Source organism: Vulpes lagopus, chromosome 8 (assembly GCF_018345385.1).
Source record: "Vulpes lagopus strain Blue_001 chromosome 8, ASM1834538v1, whole genome shotgun sequence".
Taxonomy (NCBI): Eukaryota; Metazoa; Chordata; class Mammalia; order Carnivora; family Canidae; genus Vulpes; species Vulpes lagopus.
The window spans coordinates 37,047,315-37,067,990 of NC_054831.1; the positions used below are offsets into that span (position 1 = coordinate 37,047,315).

At 37.3% G+C, this 20,676-nt stretch overlaps 1 protein-coding gene across 2 annotated transcripts in view; it reads left to right on the plus strand.

Moving 5' to 3' along the window:
* NUP58 (nucleoporin 58) overlaps positions 1–20,676 on the plus strand; it is a 46,158-nt gene that overhangs the window by 10,775 nt on the left and 14,707 nt on the right. For both annotated transcript variants that reach the window (XM_041766889.1, XM_041766890.1), the window contains exons 5-9: positions 1,806–1,916; positions 12,962–12,986; positions 14,049–14,114; positions 14,434–14,608; positions 18,742–18,821. In XM_041766889.1, coding sequence (XP_041622823.1) covers positions 1,806–1,916; positions 12,962–12,986; positions 14,049–14,114; positions 14,434–14,608; positions 18,742–18,821 — 457 coding nt within the window. The remainder of the gene's footprint in view (positions 1–1,805; positions 1,917–12,961; positions 12,987–14,048; positions 14,115–14,433; positions 14,609–18,741; positions 18,822–20,676) is intronic.

Below are 20,676 nucleotides of genomic sequence, written 5' to 3' on the forward strand. Positions count from 1 at the left end.
TACATATGTTTATTTGCAACGGCTATTTAATTTCAGAAGTTTTACTGAACACCTAATAGATGTCTAATACTTGGTTGTGTGGGAGAAATGGAGTATGGCCTGGTGTTTTAAACTTAGGGTTCTTTCAGGTGCTCTGTTCAGATACTAATTTAATGAAGGAACTCTGGGCCAGTGAATGGGGAAAAAAGTTGGTGAAGATAACCTGTAAAAATTTGTAGTGTTCAAGTTTACATTGATCTTTCAAATATTTATCTTTGTCATTATTGTCTAACCTTGTAGGTATTCAAAATGTCCCTAACAACCAAATCTCTGGGTGACTGTAACATACATTTCTTTGCAGGATAAGTACGTAAACATCCTTCCCAAAGATTCCTATGAGAGCATAACACAAAATTAATAGAAAGGGGAGGTAGAGGATTATTTTTGCTCTGCTAATGAGTTTTTAGGTCTGTTCTAATTTTTGTTAGGCTCTAGACACACGTCAGTATTTAATTTATGGCTATTCTAACCTAAAGATGCCGTTGACTTTTTAAAAAAATTAACAGTAAGCTGTATTTTTTTCACACATTGCCAGTATTTAAATCTAGTTTTCAGTTATCTGATGCTCTTACCCAGTACATCCTACTGTTTCCTCTGTTTTAAAAGTAGATAGCATCTTGTCCAAAAGAGCCCACAGTTGTGTCAGCTTGGGTGTGCATGGACTTAGATGATTTACAAATGCATGGTTTTTAAAATTTTGCAACTTGATTCACAAACATACATTATTGACTTAAGATTAACTATATAGTCTAGCGCCTTCAATTCCTTTTGTCAGTGAGGTAGGGTTTAAATAAATGAAGTCTACTTTGTTCATTAAAGTTTTGTTAAAAATGCTTGGAGTATGAAATTTGATGATATTTGAACTGTAAGGCTTCCACCAATCAGTTTAAAATTTAATAGTAAAACTATTTGCTTTATGTTATACTGAAGTCTTACAGATCATTATTAGATTATTTAATTTATCCATCACCAGCTTTATTGAGGTATAATTGAGAAGTGAAAATTATAAAATATTTAAAGTGTAGAGCATGATGATTTCATATATACATGCACATTGTAAATGCCCATCAAGTGAATTAACACATCCAATTCTAGATTATTTTAAAAGTATGTAATTCCAAAGCCTGATTGGAAGACAAGAAGTATTCATCTGAAAATAAACAAACTAAAACTGCTTTTTAAAGAGAGAGTTTAAAAAAACAAGTAAATTAATATGTTCACATATATTGAATTAACAGATACACTCTGACCTTTTTAGTAAAGAAAAATTGATAGACCCATCAATATATAGATCAAACTGATGTTTACCAGACAGGGTAGGTTTGGAGGATAGGCAGAATGGGCAAAGGTGAGTGAGGGTGGGGAGCACGGGGTACAGGTTTCCAGTTACGGAGTAAGTCAGAAGGATGAAAGGTATAGCCTAGGGAATATAGTTGGTGGTATTGTAAAAAGGTTGTATGGGGTAGTGACACTCGTGGTGAACATAGCATAGTGTATAGACTTGTCAAATCACTGCTGTATACTCACTCATGTGACGTGCATCAACTACGCTTAAAAAAATTACCTAAAAAGTAATTAAAATTGCATTATCCAAACTACATATACTATTGAATCCAGCTCCAGACTTACTCCTTGTTATTTGCTTAAATCCAGTAAGAAGAAAAATAGGATCCAACTTAAAAGTATTTGAGAGCTTTGGTCTCTAAGGGAAAATCAAGATAAAGACTTCCAATGAACTTTGTAAATTATATTTGGCTTATTTGTAGGACTTGGACAGAATGCGTTAGGATTGACTTTGGGAACCACAGCGGCTACGTCAACTACAGGCAATGAAGGCCTTGGCGGTATTGATTTTAGTAGTTCATCAGATAAAAAAAGTAAGTAATGTTACGTTCTAACAGTAACTTAAATTCCTGTGTCAAGAAGATTTTTAGTTATATTCACTAATAAAGTTTTTACTTTTAAATTTGCTTTATATTCCACAAATTTTGTGTGTTTAAGATTTTATTTTTATAGAAAATTGAGTTTTGTACGTGCATGTCTTATGTAGCTGTCTTAATATGTGTATTAATATATATTCTTAAGTTGAGATGCACAAATATACGGTACACAAGTAGACCCTTGAATAACACACTTTAAACTGTGCAGATCCAGTTGCATGTGGATTTTTTCCAATAAATAACAGTGGAGTACTATAAATGTGTTTTCCTTATGATTTTCTTAATATTTTCTTTTCTCTATCTTATTTTATTGTAAGAATGCAGTATATAGTACATATAACATACAAAATGTGTGTTAATTGTTTATATTATCAGTAAAATTTCTGGTCAGCAGTAAGCAACTATTAAGATTTGGGGGGGTCAAAAATTATGTGTGGATTTTCAGCTCCCTGGGGACTTGGGACCCCTAATACCTACATCGTTCAAAGGTCAACCGTATTGCTTTTTAACCTGTTCTTTCTCATGTGTTACATCATTATTTCCTAAGTATTTGTCAATTCCGTACTTCTTTAGAAATATTTTACTGCTGCTTAATGTCAACTCTGTGAATGGATAGATATATCAGTCTACCATCATTCTATTATTAGTGTTCATTTTCATTTTTAATTCTAGCAAGTATCAACATATTGAGCATCTTTATAGGGAGAGGCAACATGGTATTGTAGTTTAAGGGTGTAGACTTGAGCTGAAATCGCCAGTCTTCAAATCAGCTATTAACAAGCTCTGTGACCTTGTTATTTATCCCTCTGGTTTAGTTTCTTTATCTGTAAAGTGCAAGAAAATAACAGTACCTACTTCAGTGTTAGTCTGAGGATTACTATTTATAAAACCTCAGAGCCAGGCACATAGTAAATACTCTCTAGGTGTTTGCTTTTCTTATAAATTTCCATTCATATTTTGGGTGATTTTTTTTTTTAATACCTAGAAACTGAATCATTGGCTTAAAGAGAAGGATGGTCTTGGAGATTCTTGGCATATATTGTCAAATTACTTTCCAGAAATGTTTTACCAATTTATTTCCCACCAACCAGTATGAAAATGCCCTTCTTGCTGTGCTCTTGCCATGCTGAATATTCTTTTTAAAAATTACCAATCCAGGGGATCCCTGGGTGGCTCAGTGGTTTAGCATCTACCTTTGGCCCAGGGCGTGATCCTGGAGTCCCGAAATCGAGTCCCACATCAGGCTCCTGGTATAGGCCTGCTTCTCCCTCCTCCTGTGTCTCTGCCCCCCCCCCCTCTCTCTCTCTCTCTGTCTATCATAAGTAAATAAATCTTAAAAAAATAATAATAATAAAATAAAATAAATAAAATAAAAGTTACCAATCCAGGTTCATTTTGAAAAGTTTTTTAGTTTTGTTGAGTCTCTGCTTGATTTTTTGTTTGGTTTTGCAATATCTCTTCTGCCTCTGATGAAAGCATGTTTCACTAGGGTATATTCATGCATATTGTATTAAACTCTTATGGAGAACTTAGAATGAGGTAATAGATGAAGGTGTAAAAATGCTGTGTTTATATATCTATGTAAGAATTTTTTAATTTGGATGTGGAATTTATTATATAGAGATACTATTCTAGGGTGAAGTACTGTTTTAAAAGTTAGCAATCCTAAAATCCTTTTAAATTTTGAAAATTTGGGATTATTTTTCTTTAGAAATTGATTTTTAAACATAGGGGTTTCTCTCTTGTTTTATTTAGTTTTCTTTGTAGCAACTCCAAAATTAGAAGAATAATCTTAGGTGTTTTAGCAGCTTATTTGTTACTTTGCTGGAGCAGTCTGGGTACTGTCCAGCTACTTTTATTTTAATTATAAAACTGTTTCTTTATTGTAATCATTTTTAACCTTCATGTTAAAGAACCAATTGAGGCAAAAGAGTAAGAGAAATGGAAGGAGTTAATTTCTCTTCTTTTCCCCCGGCCTTCTCTCCAATTGTCTTCCTCTTCTGTTGTGCCTTAGAGTTGAACAAAAGGAATATGAAGAATAAGTGCATGTGACTTGAAACTGATGTATTATGTCCAGTTCCCTTTAACCTCCTCTGTGTATCAAGGGGTTCTTTTTTTTTCCCAAGGGATTCTTTTTTAATCTCAAGGATTTCTCGGTTTCTCTAGTAGCTATATCAGTTAGTCTTGACCTGCAGTATTGGGTTTGATCAGATAAAGAGTAGTAGGAAACAATGATCTGTGAGTGGCAGCATGGAGCAAGACCTAGAGATGAGGATGATCTTTGCTCTTTTAAATAACTGCTGGAAGACCAGCGAGCTACAACAGAAAGATCAGATTCCAGAGGTCGGCAAAGGGCCGTAGGGCCATGTGTGCCACATTAAGCAGTTTTGGAATTACACTGAAGACAGTTGAGACCCACTAGAGTTCTGATATGAGATACATATTTGAAGAAGAGCATTTGTGATAATGTGCAGGAAAGCAAGAACAGATACGGAGTGCTGTTACGGAGCTTTTATAGCAGCCCAGGTATTATAGACACAGAGCTAGACAGACTAGTCAGGGCCCATGGTAAACTTAAAAATAAGCCTAAATTTTATATACTCAGGTCTATCTGTATATAAACTTCTGTAAATACAATGAAACAGAATATCAAAGAAAGAGCAAAGTAGTACATTAATCAGTAAAAAAGTTGAACTATTTGGGAAAAAAAATGAAATCCCTACGTTATATAACTGTGTCTTATCCAGTCGAAGACACCCATCTATAGAACATGGGTCCGATTGCAGAAATGTTTAACTATGAGTGAGAAAGATCTTAGAATCAGTGAAATACAAAATACGGAAAAATAAATTGTAGTTGGACTAAAGAGGCAAACAAAAGAAAGCTGATGGACAAAGGCAAAAGGTAAATGGCAAATTAGAAGTAAAATACTTGAGGGGAGGGGCAAGATGGCGGAAGAGCAGGGTCTCCAAGTCACCTGTCCCCAACAAATTACCTAGAAAACCTTCAAATCATCCTGAAAATCTACGAATTCGGCCTGAGATTTAAAGAGAGACCAGCTGGAATGCTACAGTGAGAAGAGTTCGCGCTTCTATCAAGGTAGGAAGACGGGGGAAAAGAAATAAAGAAACAAAAGGCCTCCAAGGGGGAGGGGCCCGGCGAGGAGCCGGGCTGAGGCCGGGGCGAGTGTCCCCAGGACAGGAGAGCCCCGTCCCGGAGGAGCAGGAGCTGCACCAACCTTCCCGGGCGGAAAGGCCTCCCGGGGAATTGGAGCAGGATCCCCAGAAAGGCGGGGATGCCCTCAGGCTCCCTGGGACAGTAACAGAGGAACTGCGCCCCAGGAGAGTGCGCCGAGCTCCCTAAGGGCTGCAGCGCTCGGCGGGACCCGGAGCAGCTCGGAGGGGCTCGGGCGGCGGCTCCGCGGAGGGGGCTGCGCGGCTCCGGGAACAGCTCGGCGGCGGCGGCTCGGGCGGAGGAAGAAGCTCCGCGCAGAGGGGGTGGCGCGGCTCCGGGAACAGCTCGGGGGCTCGGGCTGCGGCTCCGCAGAGGGGGCTGCGCGGCTTCGGGAGGAGCTCGGCGGCAGCGGCTCGGGCAGAGGAAGAAGCTCCGCGTGGAGGGGGCAGCTCGGCTCCGGAAGCAGCTCGGGCGGCGGCTCCGCGGGGGTCTGCGGGGCAGGAGCGCGAATCCAACAGAGCAGGCCCCGGAGCACAGGGCGCCGGGACACAGCCCAGGATCCGGCCTCCCCCAGGGACAGGCAGGGGCCGGGACAGCAAGGACGCTCCTGCTTGGAACTGAGCAGATCATGAGCAGATCAGCGGACCCGCCCCGGAGCCCCCAGGCCCTGCAGACGGAGAGCCCCGGAGCTACGTGTCGGGGGCTGAATCCAGGTTCCCAGAGCTGCCGCCCCGCCACTGTGGCTTCCTCCCGGGGCCTCACGGGGTGAACAACCCCCACTGAGCCCTGCACCAGGCAGGGGCAGAGCAGCTCCCCCAAGTGCTAACACCTGAAAAACAGCACAGCAGGCCCCTCCCCCAGAAGACCAGCGAGACAGACCAGTTCCAGGGGAAGTCAAGGGACTTAAAGTATACGGAATCGGAAGATACTCCCTCGTGTTTTTTTGTTTTTGTTTTTTTTGTTTTTGTTTTGTTTTATGCTTTTTTTTTTCTTTCTTCTTGATTTCTGATTGCTTCCCCCACTCCCCTTTTTTTTCTCCTTTCTTTTTCTTTCTCTTTTCTCTTTTTCCCCTTTTTTTCTTCTTTCTCTTTTTTCTTTTTCTCTTTTCTTTCCTTCTCTCTCTTTTTCTCCTTTTCCCAATACAACTTGTTTTTGGCCACTCTGCACTGAGCAAAATGACTAGAAGGAAAACCTCACCTCAAAAAAAAGAATCAGAAACAGCCCTCTCTCCCACAGAGTTACAAAATCTGGATTACAATTCAATGTCAGAAAGCCAATTCAGAAGCACTATTATACAGCTATTGGTGGCTCTAGAAAAAACCATAAAGGACTCAAGAGACTTCACCACTGCAGAATTTAGATCCAATCAGGCAGAAATTAAAAATCGATTAAATGAGGTGCAATCCAAGCTAGAAGTCTTAACGAGGAGGCTTAACGAGGTGGAAGAACGAGTGAGTGACATAGAAGACAAGTTGATGGCAAAGAGGGAAACAGGAAAAAAGAGACAGGCAATTAAAAGACCATGAGGATAGATTAAGGGAAATAAATGACAGCCTGAGGAAGAAAAACCTACGTTTAATTGGGGTTCCTGAGGGCGCCGAAAGGGACAGAGGGCCAGAATATGTATTTGAACAAATCCTAGCTGAAAACTTTCCTAATCTGGGAAGGGAAACAGGCATTCAGATCCAGGAAATAGAGATCCCCCCATAAAATCAACAAAAACCGTTCAACACCTCGACATTTAATAGTGAAGCTTGCAAATTCCAAAGGTAAGGAGAAGATCCTTAAAGCAGCAAGAGAAAAAAAGTCCCTGACTTTTATGGGGAGGAATATTAGGGTAACAGCAGACCTCTCCACAGAGACCTGGCAGGCCAGAAAGGGCTGGCAGAATATATTCAGGGTCCTAAATGAGAAGAACATGCAACCAAGAATACTTTATCCAGCAAGGCTCTCATTCAAAATGGAAGGAGAGATAAAGAGCTTCCAAGACAGGCAGGAACTGAAAAAATATGTGACCTCCAAACCAGCTCTGCAAGAAATTTTAAGGGGGACTCTTAAAATTCCCCTTTAAGAAGAAGTTCAGTGGAACAATCCACAAAAACAAGGACAGAATAGATGTCATGATGACACTAAACTCATATCTGTCAATAGTAACTCTGAACGTGAACGGGCTTAATGACCCCATCAAAAGGCACAGGGTTTCAGACTGGATAAAAAAGCAGGACCCATCTATTTGCTGTCTACAAGAGACTCATTTTAGACAGAAGGACACCTACAACCTGAAAATAAAAGGTTGGAGAACCATTTACCATTCAAATGGTCCTCAAAAGAAAGCAGGGGTAGCCATCCTCATATCAGATAAATTAAAATTTACCCCGAAGACTATAGTGAGAGATGAAGAGGGACACTATCTCATACTCAAAGGATCTATCCAACAAGAGGACTTAACAATCCTCAACATATATGCCCCGAATGTGGGAGCTGCCAAATATTTAAACCAATTAATAACCAAACTGAAGAAATACTTTGATAATAATACACTTATACTTGGTGACTTCAATCTAGCTCTTTCTACCCTCGATAGGTCTTCTAAGCACAACATCTCCAAAGAAACGAGAGCTTTAAATGATACACTGGACCAGATGGATTTCACAGATATCTGCAGAACTTTACATCCAAACTCAACTGAATACACATTCTTCTCAAGTGCACATGGAACTTTCTCCAGAATAGACCACATACTGGGTCACAAATCGGGTCTGAACCGATACCAAAAGATCGGGATAGTCCCCTGTATGTTCTCAGACCATAATGCCTTGAAATTAGAACTTAATCACAACAAGAAGTTTGGAAGGACCACAAACACGTGGAGGTTAAGGACCATCCTGCTAAAAGATGAAAAGGTCAACCAGGAAATTAAGGAAGAATTAAAAAGATTCGTGGAAACTAATGAGAATGAAGATACAACCGTTCAAAATCTTTGGGATGCAGCAAAAGCAGTCCTGAGGGGGAAATACATCGCAATACAAGCATCCATTCAAAAACTGGAAAGAACTCAAATACAAAAGCTCACCTTACACATAAAGGAACTGGAGAAAAAGCAGCAAATGGACCCCACCCCCAGCAGAAGAAGACAGTTAATTAAAATTCGAGCAGAACTAAATGAAATCGAGACCAAAAGAACTGTGGAACAGATCAACAGAACCAGGAGTTGGTTCTTTCAAAGAATTAATAAGATAGATAAACCATTAGCCAACCTTATTCAAAAGAAGAGAGAGAAGACTCAAATTAATAAAATCATGAATGAGAAAGGAGAGATCACTACCAACACCAAGGAAATACAAACGATTTTAAAAACATATTATGAACAGCTATACTCCAATAAATTAGGCAATCTAGAAGAAATGGACGCATTCCTGGAAAGCCAGAAACTACCAAAACTGGAGCAGGAAGAAATAGAAAACCTGAACAGGCCAATAACCAGAGAGAAAATTGAAGCAGTCATCAAAAATCTCCCAAGACACAAGAGTCCAGGGCCAGATGGCTTCCCAGGGGAATTCTATCAAACGTTTAAAGAAGAAATCATACCTATTCTACTAAAGCTGTTTGGAAAGATAGAAAGAGATGGAGTACTTCCAAATTCGTTGTATGACTCCAGCATCACTTTAATTCCGAAACCGGACAAAGATCCCACCAAAAAGGAGAATTACAGACCAATATCCCTGATGGACATGGATGCAAAAATTCTCAACAAGATACTAGCCAATAGGATCCAACAATACATTAAGAAAATTATTCACCATGACCAAGTAGGATTTATCCCCGGGACACAAGGCTGGTTCAACACTCGTAAAACAATCAATGTGATTCATCATATCAGCAAGAGAAAAACCAAGAACCATATGATCCTCTCATTAGATGCAGAGAAAGCATTTGACAAAATACAGCATCCATTCCTGATCAAAACCCTTCAGAGTGTTGGGATAGAGGGAACTTTCCTTGACATCTTAAAAGCCATTTACGAAAAGCCCACAGCAAATATCATTCTCAATGGGGAAGCACTGGGAGCCTTTCCCCTAAGATCAGGAACAAGACAGGGATGTCCACTCTCACCACTGCTGTTCAACATAGTTCTGGAAATCCTCGCCTCAGCAATCAGACAACAAAAAGACATTAAAGGCATCCAAATTGGCAAAGAAGTCAAACTCTCCCTCTTCGCCGATGACATGATACTCTACATAGAAAACCCAAAAGCCTCCACCCCAAGATTGCCAGAACTCATACAGCAATTTGGTAGCGTGGCAGGATACAAAATCAATGCCCAGAAATCAATGGCATTTCTATACACTAACAGTGAGACTGGAAAGAGAAATTAAGGAGTCAATCCCATTTACAATTGCACCCAAAAGCATAAGATACCTAGGAATAAACCTAACCAAAGAGGTAAAAGGTCTATACCCTAAAAACTATAGAACACTTCTGAAAGAAATTGAGGAAGACACAAAGAGATGGAAAAATATTCCATGCTCATGGATTGGCAGAATTAATATTGTAAAAATGTCAATGTTACCCAGGGCAATTTACACGTTTAATGCAATCCCTATCAAAATACCCTGGACTTTCTTCAGAGAGTTAGAACAAATTATTTTAAGATTTGTGTTGAATCAGAAAAGACCCCAAATAGCCAGGGGAATTTTAAAAAAGAAAACCATAGCTGGGGGCATCACAATGCCAGATTTCAGGTTGTACTACAAAGCTGTGGTCATCAAGACAGTGTGGTACTGGCACAAAAACAGACACATAGATCAATGGAACAGAATAGAGAATCCAGAAGTGGACCCTGAACTGTATGGTCAACTAATATTCGATAAAGGAGGAAAGACTATCCATTGGAAGAAAGACAGTCTCTTCAATAAATGGTGTTGGGAAAATTGGACATCCACATGCAGAAGAATGAAACTGGACCACTCTCTTTCACCATACACAAAGATAAACTCAAAATGGATGAGAGATCTAAATGTGAGACAAGATTCCATCAAAATCCTAGAGGAGAACACAGGCAACACCCTTTTTGAACTTGGCCACAGTAATTTCTTGCAAGATACATCCACAAAGGCAAAAGAAACGAAAGCAAAAATGAACTATTGGGACTTCATCAAGATAAGAAGCTTTTGCACAGCAAAGGATACAGTCAACAAAACTAAAAGACAACCTACAGAATGGGAGAAGATATTTGCAAATGACATATCAGATAAAGGGCTAGTTTCCAAAATCTATAAAGAACTTATTAAACTCAACACCAAAGAAACAAACAATCCAATCATGAAATGGGCAAAAGACATGAAGAGAAATCTCACAGAGGAAGACATGGACATGGCCAACATGCACATGAGAAAATGCTCTGCATCACTTGCCATCAGGGAAATACAAATCAAAACCACAATGAGATACCACCTCACACCAGTGAGAATGGGGAAAATTAACAAGGCAGGAAACCACAAATGTTGGAGAGGATGCGGAGAAAAGGGAACCCTCTTACACTGTTGGTGGGAATGTGAACTGGTGCAGCCGCTCTGGAAAACTGTGTGGAGGTTCCTCAAAGAGTTAAAAATAGACCTGCCCTATGACCCAGCAATTGCGCTGTTGGGGATTTACCCCAAATATTCAGATGCAATGAAACGTTGGGACACCTGCACCCCAATGTTTCTATCAGCAATGGCCAGAATATCCAAACTGTGGAAGGAGCCTCGGTGTCCATCGAAAGATGAATGGATAAAGAAGATGTGGTTTATGTATACAATGGAATATTACTAGCAATTAGAAACGACAAATACCCACCATTTGCTTCAACGTGGATGGAACTGGAGGGTATTATGCTGAGTGAAATAAGTCAATCGGAGAAGGACAAACAGTGTATGTTCTCATTCATTTGGGGAATATAAATAATAGTGAAAGGGAATATAAAGGAAGGGAAAAGAAATGTTGGGAAATATCAGGAAGGGAGACAGAACATAAAGACTCCTATCTCTGGGAAACGAACTACGGGTGGTGGAATGGAGGAAGGTGGGTGTTGGAGGGGAATGGGTGACGGGCACTGAGGCGGACACTTGACGGGATGAGCACTGGGTGTTTTTCTGTATGTTCGTAAATTGAACACCAATGAAAATTAAAAAAAAAAGATCAAAATAATATTTCAGCTCTAGGATCTAGTATACTGTCACAGAAATAATGAAAATATCAAAAAAAAAAGTAAAATACTTGATTTCTAGGTGCGCAGTTTTTTACATTTTAACATCTGAAATTGAGATGTATCTTAAAATTAGGGTCTGATTTTAGAAATAGACACGTAATATACATTTATGTGAGATATATATATTATATATATATATATATGACAGAATTCATATGCTTAATGTTGAAATAGGTCTCAGAAGTCAGTAAGAAACATCTCAAAGATATACCCTGATTGGCCATTCACTAAAGGAGAAATAGACTTGTCTAACATTTGAAATGTTTTGCTTAATGCTGTAAGACGTGTGAATTTAGGTTATAATGACATGGCATTTTTCATTTATATACTGGCAGGAATTGTTTTAAAAAAATATGTTCATTGTTGCTGAGGGTGTGATGGAAAAGGTACGCTTATAGTAGATGGGAAGATAAATTGGAACAATTGTTTTAAAGGATCAGTTTGATAATATATCAAAGGCTTTCCCTGATATAATCTTTGACCTATAAATTCCTCTTTTTTGGAATATAAATAATGTCATGACAAGTATTTGGAGATTTAAAGACATTGACTCTAGCACTATTGTTTATATAGTGAATGCTCATATGTTAAGAAGAAGGTTGTGCATAAAGGTTCTGATACAGCTATGTTATCAGTATCCTGTGATCACTTAAAATCATGTTAATTGACATGGAAAAGACTTAATGCAGCATGCTGAGAAAATATGTTAACATAACTTACAGTCATCCTGATTGCTTTTAAAAATGTGTGCATAGGGCACCTCAGTGGTTGAGTGTGTGCCTTTGGCTTAGGTTGTGATCCCGGGGTCCTGGGATTGAGTCCTGCATTGCCCCCCCCACCCCCCCAGGGAGTCTGCTTCTCCCTCTGCCTATGTCTCTGCCTCTCTTTCTGTGTCTCTCATGAATAAATAAATAAAATCTTAAAAAAAAAAAAATGTGTGTATAAGTGCAGAAGTAGGTTGTAAGAGGATCATTGAAATTTTCTGGTGGGATGAAATTTTGTGTGTCCTGTATTTTCTTAATTAAGCAGGTTTTATTTTGTAGCATGAAATACATTTTTGAAAAGCAAAAAGTGAATCACTGCATTTTGCTGATGGAGCATTTTTACTTTTCTACTTTTAGATATATACTATTAATGAACTATTAAACAGATGTTAGAAAGTTGATATATCTACACACATTAAAAACTTCAACTTTAAAAAAATTGCTTTTGTTAAATATTTAGAGACATCCAGTAATCTGACATCTTTTAGTGTTCTAAACTGATAGAACCTCACTCTGAACAGTTAAACTGCGCTACACAAGAATATTTTTCATCAGAGAGTTGAAAGAGGAAGATTCTTGCCCTTGAAAGAAATAGATACAAATCAGCTATGTAATTATCTATATGTACCAAACATATCTCCATGACATCATGACCTCATATATATGTAAGAGGCAGTCTAAGAAATACTTAGCAGTTTTTATATTTATACCTTAGTTTGTATTAAATTAAAACTTGAATTGGGAGTACATTGTTAAATGACCTGTTTTTACATGAAACTTCTTAAATTTTCTAGGTGATAAAACAGGAACAAGACCAGAGTAAGTTTACAATTTAACTTTTAAAATATTTTCATTGAAGAATTTTATATATTAAATTATAGGCATATGGTATGGTTGTAAGTAAATGAAACTAGGCATTTAGAAGAAAAAATATTTGAATCAGTTTTTGTCTAAATTAAAATAAACATAAGCTCTGGAAAGATTTTGGAAGGTTAAATCTGTAGTTTTTAATCATTAGGAAAATTTATAACCAGTTCTTTCTAGAATGTTTTCTATCTAATTTTACATATATATACCTTTTATAAATAAATTACTATACTAGTACCATTTATTTTCTGATGATGGAGAAAAAAGCCTCCATATACATCATATGTGTAAAAATCACTATTTTTACTACTACTTATATTTTCTCACCTAATTTATATTACATTAAAAATACAACATATATAAATAAACGATCCAGTTCATACCTCCAAAACAACTTGTTTAACTCTATTATATGAATGAGGAAGCTGGAAGAGACTGAGGTTTGCCAAGTAGCAAATCTGTGACTGAAATTTATTTCATAATTACATTACAACATGTCAAGTTTCACTTATTCCTATCTCATTAAATATTTATGATTCTGTTAAGCTATTCCTAGGTTTCATTTTGTTGAACAAATTGAATTTATAAAGTAAAATATAATGAGCATCTTGTTACAGGAAATTTTATAGACTTTCTTTAATGAATGCTTTGATTTTTTTTAACTAAATATGTCAGTCATAGAATTTTTGAGGTGGGGGAACTTAGTTCAATATTAGTCTAATGTGCTGTATTTTCTAAGTTTTTCCTTAAACATTTGGTCAGATGCATTTATGTGCACTTGTGATAGATGCCAGTCTTTTTTAGAAAAACATCTCCCTCTCAGATGAATTGTTAAAGTTATTTTAAAGGTCAGGAAATACAGGGTTTTCTAATAAAGAGCTTTGGAATCACCTAAGAAAGCTATACATGGGGAATATTTGCTTTATTTTCTTCTCAACACATACTCTAGTGAAACTCAGCTGTCAGCTTTTTATACTGTTAATGCCTTTAATACATCTGTGGCTTTTTTCTTAGGGATAGTAAAGCACTGAAGGATGAAAATCTACCTCCTGTCATCTGCCAGGATGTTGAAAATCTCCAGTAAGTGTGAAATATAATTAGATAAGTCATATTGAAGAATAGTAGAATATATTTTAGGGGGAACATCGCTTCTTCCTCTTAAATATTTTAAGTTGGGTAAAAATTTCAATATTCCTATAAACTCAAGAGAAAACAGAATAACAGGAATTAAAATTTTGTTACTGTCATTCTGAAAAAAGCATGTGAACCATAGATGGATTTTTAATATTTCCTTCTGAAACACTAAGACTCTGACCAACCTATCATAAATGTACTTTTTTCCTGTGGGAAACCAATGGTGTATTTTTTTCTTAAAGTTCAATTTTATGTATCTTTTTAGGAAATTTGTGAAGGAACAAAAACAGGTACAAGAAGAAATTAGTAGAATGTCTTCAAAAGCCATGCTTAAAGTACAAGAAGATATTAAAGCTCTGAAGCAGCTTCTGTCACTGGCTGCCAGTGGATTACAGAGAAACACCCTCAATATTGACAAGTTGAAAATAGAAACTGCTCAGGTAAACTAACTTAGAATAATTTTATCATAGAGTTTCATTTTGTTTTTGTTTTATTCAAGTGGAAATCAGTCTTTTGTCAATTATAAGACAATACAGATAATGCTGTAAGAAAACTATAGTTTGTGTAGTTTTAAGTTGCTGTAATAGTAATAGTTACTGGTTTGTATTGAGTGCTTACTATTTATGAGGCAGTATTTTAAACAATTTATATTTATTAGTCCAGTTTAGTTTTCAGGACAGCTCTATGAAGTAGGGACTCTTTTCTTTGTTATATAAATAAGAAAATGGGCAGAGAACTTTGTTAGTAAATGGAAGAGCTTGGATTCAGACCCTGGTAATCCAGCTCTAGAGTTGATACTCTTAACTAGTTTGCTTCCTAAAAGTGCTTGTTGGCTAAATTGCTATATTACACAAGCTAGGCAGAAAAAGAGGTTTTTAAAATCTCTCAGCAATTAAATAAAAACTGTTTCGTGCTTTATAAATATTAAGTTCTGATGACTTGCTGGTATTAGATCTTAGTTAAAAATGTTAATGAGGTTCATGTTTTTTATCACTCATGTCTGTTTTTTTTTGTTTCCATTATGGTATAATATATGTATAATATATAGTTTTAATCTACATTGTTGGGAAAGAATGATGGTAGAAGATTTATTTTTGTTTTGTATTTCACAATTATAAAATATACTTGATCTGATCATGGCAGTTTAGAAATCTTTCCTTAAGTTTCCCTTCATCTGTTAATGAACTATGTGATATACCTTTTTCTTGTTTAAAGGTTTTACTTATTTATTCATGAGAGTCACAGAGAGAGAGGCAGTGACATAGGCAGAGGGAGAAGCAGGTTCCATGCAGGGAGCTGGATGTGGGACTTGATCCCAGGACTCCAGGATCACACCCTGAGCTGAAGGCAGACACTTAACTGCTGAGCCACCCAGGAGTCCCTGTGATATACCTTATTAAAGATATATTTGTTTATTTTAGAGAGAGAGAGAGAGAGATAGCACCAGTGGTAGAGAAGAGGCAGAGGCAGAGGGAGACGGAGAGAGAATCTCCAGCAGACTCCACACTCAGCAGGGAGCCCAATGCAGGGCTCTGTGTCTTGACTCTGAGGTCTTGACCTGAGCCAAAACCAAGAGTTGGGCACTTAACCAACTGTGCCACCTAGGCACTTCCATGATATTCCTTTTTAAAACATGGGCTTATGAGAGTGCTATGCTCTTCATAAATGAAGTGATAATTTAAAAAAAAAATTTTAAAGGTGCTTATATGTCCTTTTTTATTGAAATATGAGTGACATATAAAACTATGTTAGTTTCAGGTGTGCAGTGTTATGATACAATATTTGTATATATTGGAAAATGACCACAACTAATCTGGTTAACATCCACCACCATACTTATTTGGTTCCCCCTGAGATGAGAACTTTCAAGATCTACTGTTTTAGCAACTTGCAAATACGCAATACAGTATTATTAACCATAGTCACCATGCTATACATTTCATCCCCAGGACTGACTTGATTTTAAATTAGACATTTACCTGTGCTTATGAAAAGTCAACTATTAGAGAATACTGTGATATTTTTAATAAGAACATGTTCACTGAAGTAGCTATTCTAAACTCTGATGTTTCAACGGAATTAAAAGTCTTTATTGTCTACTCTCAGATTTCCTGGTTGCCTACAAACTCTTTAGTTAAATATGATTAAGATATTCTCCCTTGTTTCTTTTCCACTTATTCCTTCTGTATGCATCATCAGATATGTATGTATCATCTTTTTCGGAGGAAGGAAATGTTATGCTTTTATACAGTGAAGAATGCCAAGACTGATTAAACATTACACAGATTTATATAAATTATATGGGAAGGGTCATTAGCACGCTAATAGAGGAGGCAAATTCAAGAAAAAGAGTAATGTATGCTATAATGTGGTCCACTATAACTAGCGGTGGATGATTCTATTTATAAATATTTGTGGAATAACTTTTGTGTATCAGACTTGATACACAAACCCAACTCCAAAGACACTAAAAGACTAGGGTACAAATGAAATAATAAAAGATTGAGTGTAGTATAAAGATGGCAAATGAAGAAGAGGATGAGTCAAAGAAAATTTCCTTAAGAAAAAAGTCATCAAGGGACACCTGGGTGGCTCAGTGGTTGAGTGTCTGTCTTTGGCTCAGGGCGTGATTCCCAGGTCTGGGGATCAAGTTCCGCATTGGGCTCCCTGCGAGGAGCCTGCTTATCCCTTTGCCTGTGTCTCTGCCTCTCTCTCTCTGTGTCTCTCATGAATAAATAAATAAAATCTTAAAAAAAAAAAAAAAAAGAAAAAGTCATCTCAGTTTAGAAAATGTTATAGGTGATATCAAAGAAATTTGATCTAAGATTATTCTTATTTCTAATTCCAGGAATTAGTGCTCTACCCACAGTTTAGGGAATCATCAGTTCTGACTCCTTTAGTGAAGTAGTTATCAGTCTTCTTTTCATCTTGAAAACCTTTTAGGGGCACGTGGGTGGCTCAGTGGTTGAGCATCATCTACCTTCAGCTCAGGGAGTGACCCCCGGGGTCCTGGGACTGAGTCCAACATCAGACTACCCACAGGGAGTCTGCTTCTTTCTCTGCCTGTGTCTCTGCCTCTCTCTGTGTCTCTCATGAATAAATAAATAAAAATTTTTTAAAAACTCCATTTTGGGAAATACAGGCAGTTAATTCTGAGGAGCAGTGTTGTGACTGCAAAAACCAGAACTTTATGGAAGCAAAGTCTTTTAAATCATTTTTTGGTTACATGACTCGAGTTCAAATAAGAAGGGTATTTAAACTTCTTCTTTTTTGGGGTAGGGCAGGTGCCAGTAGTTTGTTGAGGTTATATTGCTGAGTCCTTGTAGTCAGTGAGCATTTTTAAGGATCTGTTATACACAGAGCATTTGAACAGAAGCATTTGGATCAAAAGACTTAAAATATACCGTAGAGAGAGTTATATTGGTTGGGTAACATGTTCCCGGGTACAAGGTATGATGATGATAGAGGCACAAAGGGCTAAGTGGGCACTTTTATCATCCATCCAGAGTAGGATACCTTTGTGGTGAATCTTGAACTTAATGAGTGTTCACCAGGCTGGTAGAAAGAATACCAAGCAGAGGCATGGAGCCATGAAATAGGCATGTTTGAGGATCTATAAGCAGTTTGGTATCATAGGAACACTGTTTATGAGTGTGGGCCTGGCAAGAGGTAGGCAGGGTTCAGAGTTAATAGTTCAGATCTTTTGGGGGCATTTGTCCTGAAGTCAGGTAGGCTGGAAGACTGAGATGCCGAATGAAAAGGAAGTGGAAAAAACAGAGACTGTTAGGGATTTAGTTTGCAGTAAAATGAGGGTAAGAGGTTGCTGCAGGAAATATAAAGTAAGGTACTTTTTTTCCCCCTCTAAATAAAGGAACTTAAACAGAGGTTGAAAATCACTGAGGTAATAGGAACGTGGGATGTAAGGTAGTAAAAGCAGAGTATTGGTCTTGAAAAACCACTGGCTAAAAGATAGGGTTGGCATTGAGGAATGGTAGAAGGCAATATAAGAATGGTTAAGTTTGTAAGTTTTAAAATTCCATGTAGTCTCAGGTCTTCCAGCTACATGAGTCTGGACAAGTTACCTCATGTCCTTGTAAGATCCCCTCTTCGTTGGTTAAAAGGGAGACATGTACCTTATAAGTTTGTTATTGAAGATGAACCATGATACAGTACACATAATGCCTTAAGTATAGTGCTTGATACCTAGTGAGTTACAGAATGTTAACTGCTGCTGCATTGCTTTTTTAAAATAGCATTTTCTATATTTGTGTATTAAAGATTTTTAAATGATAGCATCTTTTGCTATAGATGAATTAATAAATTTCACAGAAGTCCATTACAATAGATCAGCAGCTCATTATAAATTTATCATAAAGTTTGTTAAAGGTTTACTTTGTCTTGGAAAGAGATTTTAGCAACTTGTAAAGCAGGTTAAATATAGCATGTTCTTCTAATAGCATAGAGTGGCATTGAAGTTTCAGTCCAGAGAAAATTGGTATTTTTAAACTAATATTTAACCGGTCTTTTTTTTTTTTTTCTTCTTCTCTTTTTTAAACCTCTGATCTATTATTAGGAGTTAAAGAATGCTGAAATCGCTTTAAGGACCCAGAAAACACCACCTGGACTCCAACATGAAAACACAGCTCCTGCTGAGTAAGTTACTGGATTTTCTCACTTTAAGAAAGCAAAACAGTACAGTACACTGGCTAAGAATTTTTAGTTTACTCTGTAGCAAGCCTGGGTTGAGTAGCACTTGACCTGGATTCCTCCATTTAATTCTCATAATAACCATAAGAAGACATTTCATTACTTTCATTTTATTGGATGGTAAATGACAGCTAAAATTTGGGCTTTTAATCACTATTATGCAGTTGTACCTTATTTACCTGTTATGTACAGGGCCTATTCCACTGTATGAGATTCTGCAGGTAGTAGAACTTATGTTTTTATCAATAAGGATTTTTTAATTGAAAACATTTTTTATAATGGTCTCTTTCTTAAATAGGGCGTTGTAGAAATAGTTTAACACTTAAATTGCATAGTTTCAGTCACATAGATAATAAATTTTCAGGAAGAGTAATCAGAAAATGTAGATAAGTTGAAATTTAAAAAAATCCACCTGCATTCTTGTCACTTAGATTGTGTATTTGTACGGTTGCCATGTGATCTCTGTCTTGTCTCTTTTCTTTATATCCTTTTTGTGTTGCTAGAGCTGATAATAGCTTATATTTATCAGATGCTTACCATATGCCAAGCGATGTGCTTAGCACTTTACGTGCTTTATCTCATTTTCCACAAAACCTCTACAGCTGTTATTCCAGTCTTACAGATGAGGAGCCTGAGGCATGAAGAGGTGAAACTCTGAGCTTGTGAGTGATACGGGTCTGACTCCTGGTCCCTCACGTTCTTTTTTCTTTTAACTTTTTTATTATGCTATAATTTCAGTTTTATTTTTTTTTAATGTTTTTTTAATTTTTATTTATTTATGATAGTCACATAGAGAGAGAGAGAGAGAGGGCAGAGACACAGGCAGAGAGAGAAGCAGGCTCCATGCACCGGGAGCCCGACGTGGGACTCGATCCCGGGTCTCCAGGATCGCGCCCTGGGCCAAAGGCAGGTGCTAAACCGCTGCGCCACCCAGGGATCCCTGTAATTTCAGTTTTATAGAGAAGTTTCAAGAATAAAACAAAGAAGGGGTACCTGGGTGGCTCAGTGGTTAAGTGTCTACCTTTGGCTCAGGTCGTGACCCTGGGGTCCTAGGATCGAGTCCCACATCAGGCTCCCTGCAGGGACCGACCCTGCTTCTCCCTCTGCCTATGTCTCTGCCTTTCTCTCTGTCTCTCGTGAATAAATAAAATCTTTTTTTTAAAAAAAGTATTAAACAAAGAATTCCCGTATATCTTTTATCCAGTTTCCTTACATGTTAATAATATTTTTACAATACTTATTTTGTTTTCTGCTCTCTATATGTATATACATATTTTCTCCCTAAATAGTTTGAGTTATTTGCAGACATGATGCCTTTTATGCTAAAGTGCTTCAGTGTGTATTTCTTAAATATAATAATCTGTTACATAACCACAGTTGATCAAAATCAGGAAATTAACAAGGACAGTGATACTCTTATCTTTTTCAGATTAGCACGGTCTGTGCTTCCTCACTGGACTTCCTCTAGTATTTTATCCCTCTGTCTTGTTCTCCATGCTATCATCAGAGCTAGTTTTGAAATGGGATGAATTGTTTGATTTTCCACTACAAGAAGCTTTCATAGTTCTCCATTTCTTATAGGATAACATTCAGCATACTTTGCATGCTATTCAAGGTTTCTTTTCTTTCTGGCATTCTCTGGTTACATTTATCAGAATAGTGTAATAGTATTGCATCCTCTTTCTATAGACACTATAGTGTTTTCAGAATATAAGAACCGTAAGTAATTGCTTGTAAAATCTGGTTGACAATTGCACTTTTTAAAAATACTTTTTATTTTGAACTTATTTTAGACTTACAG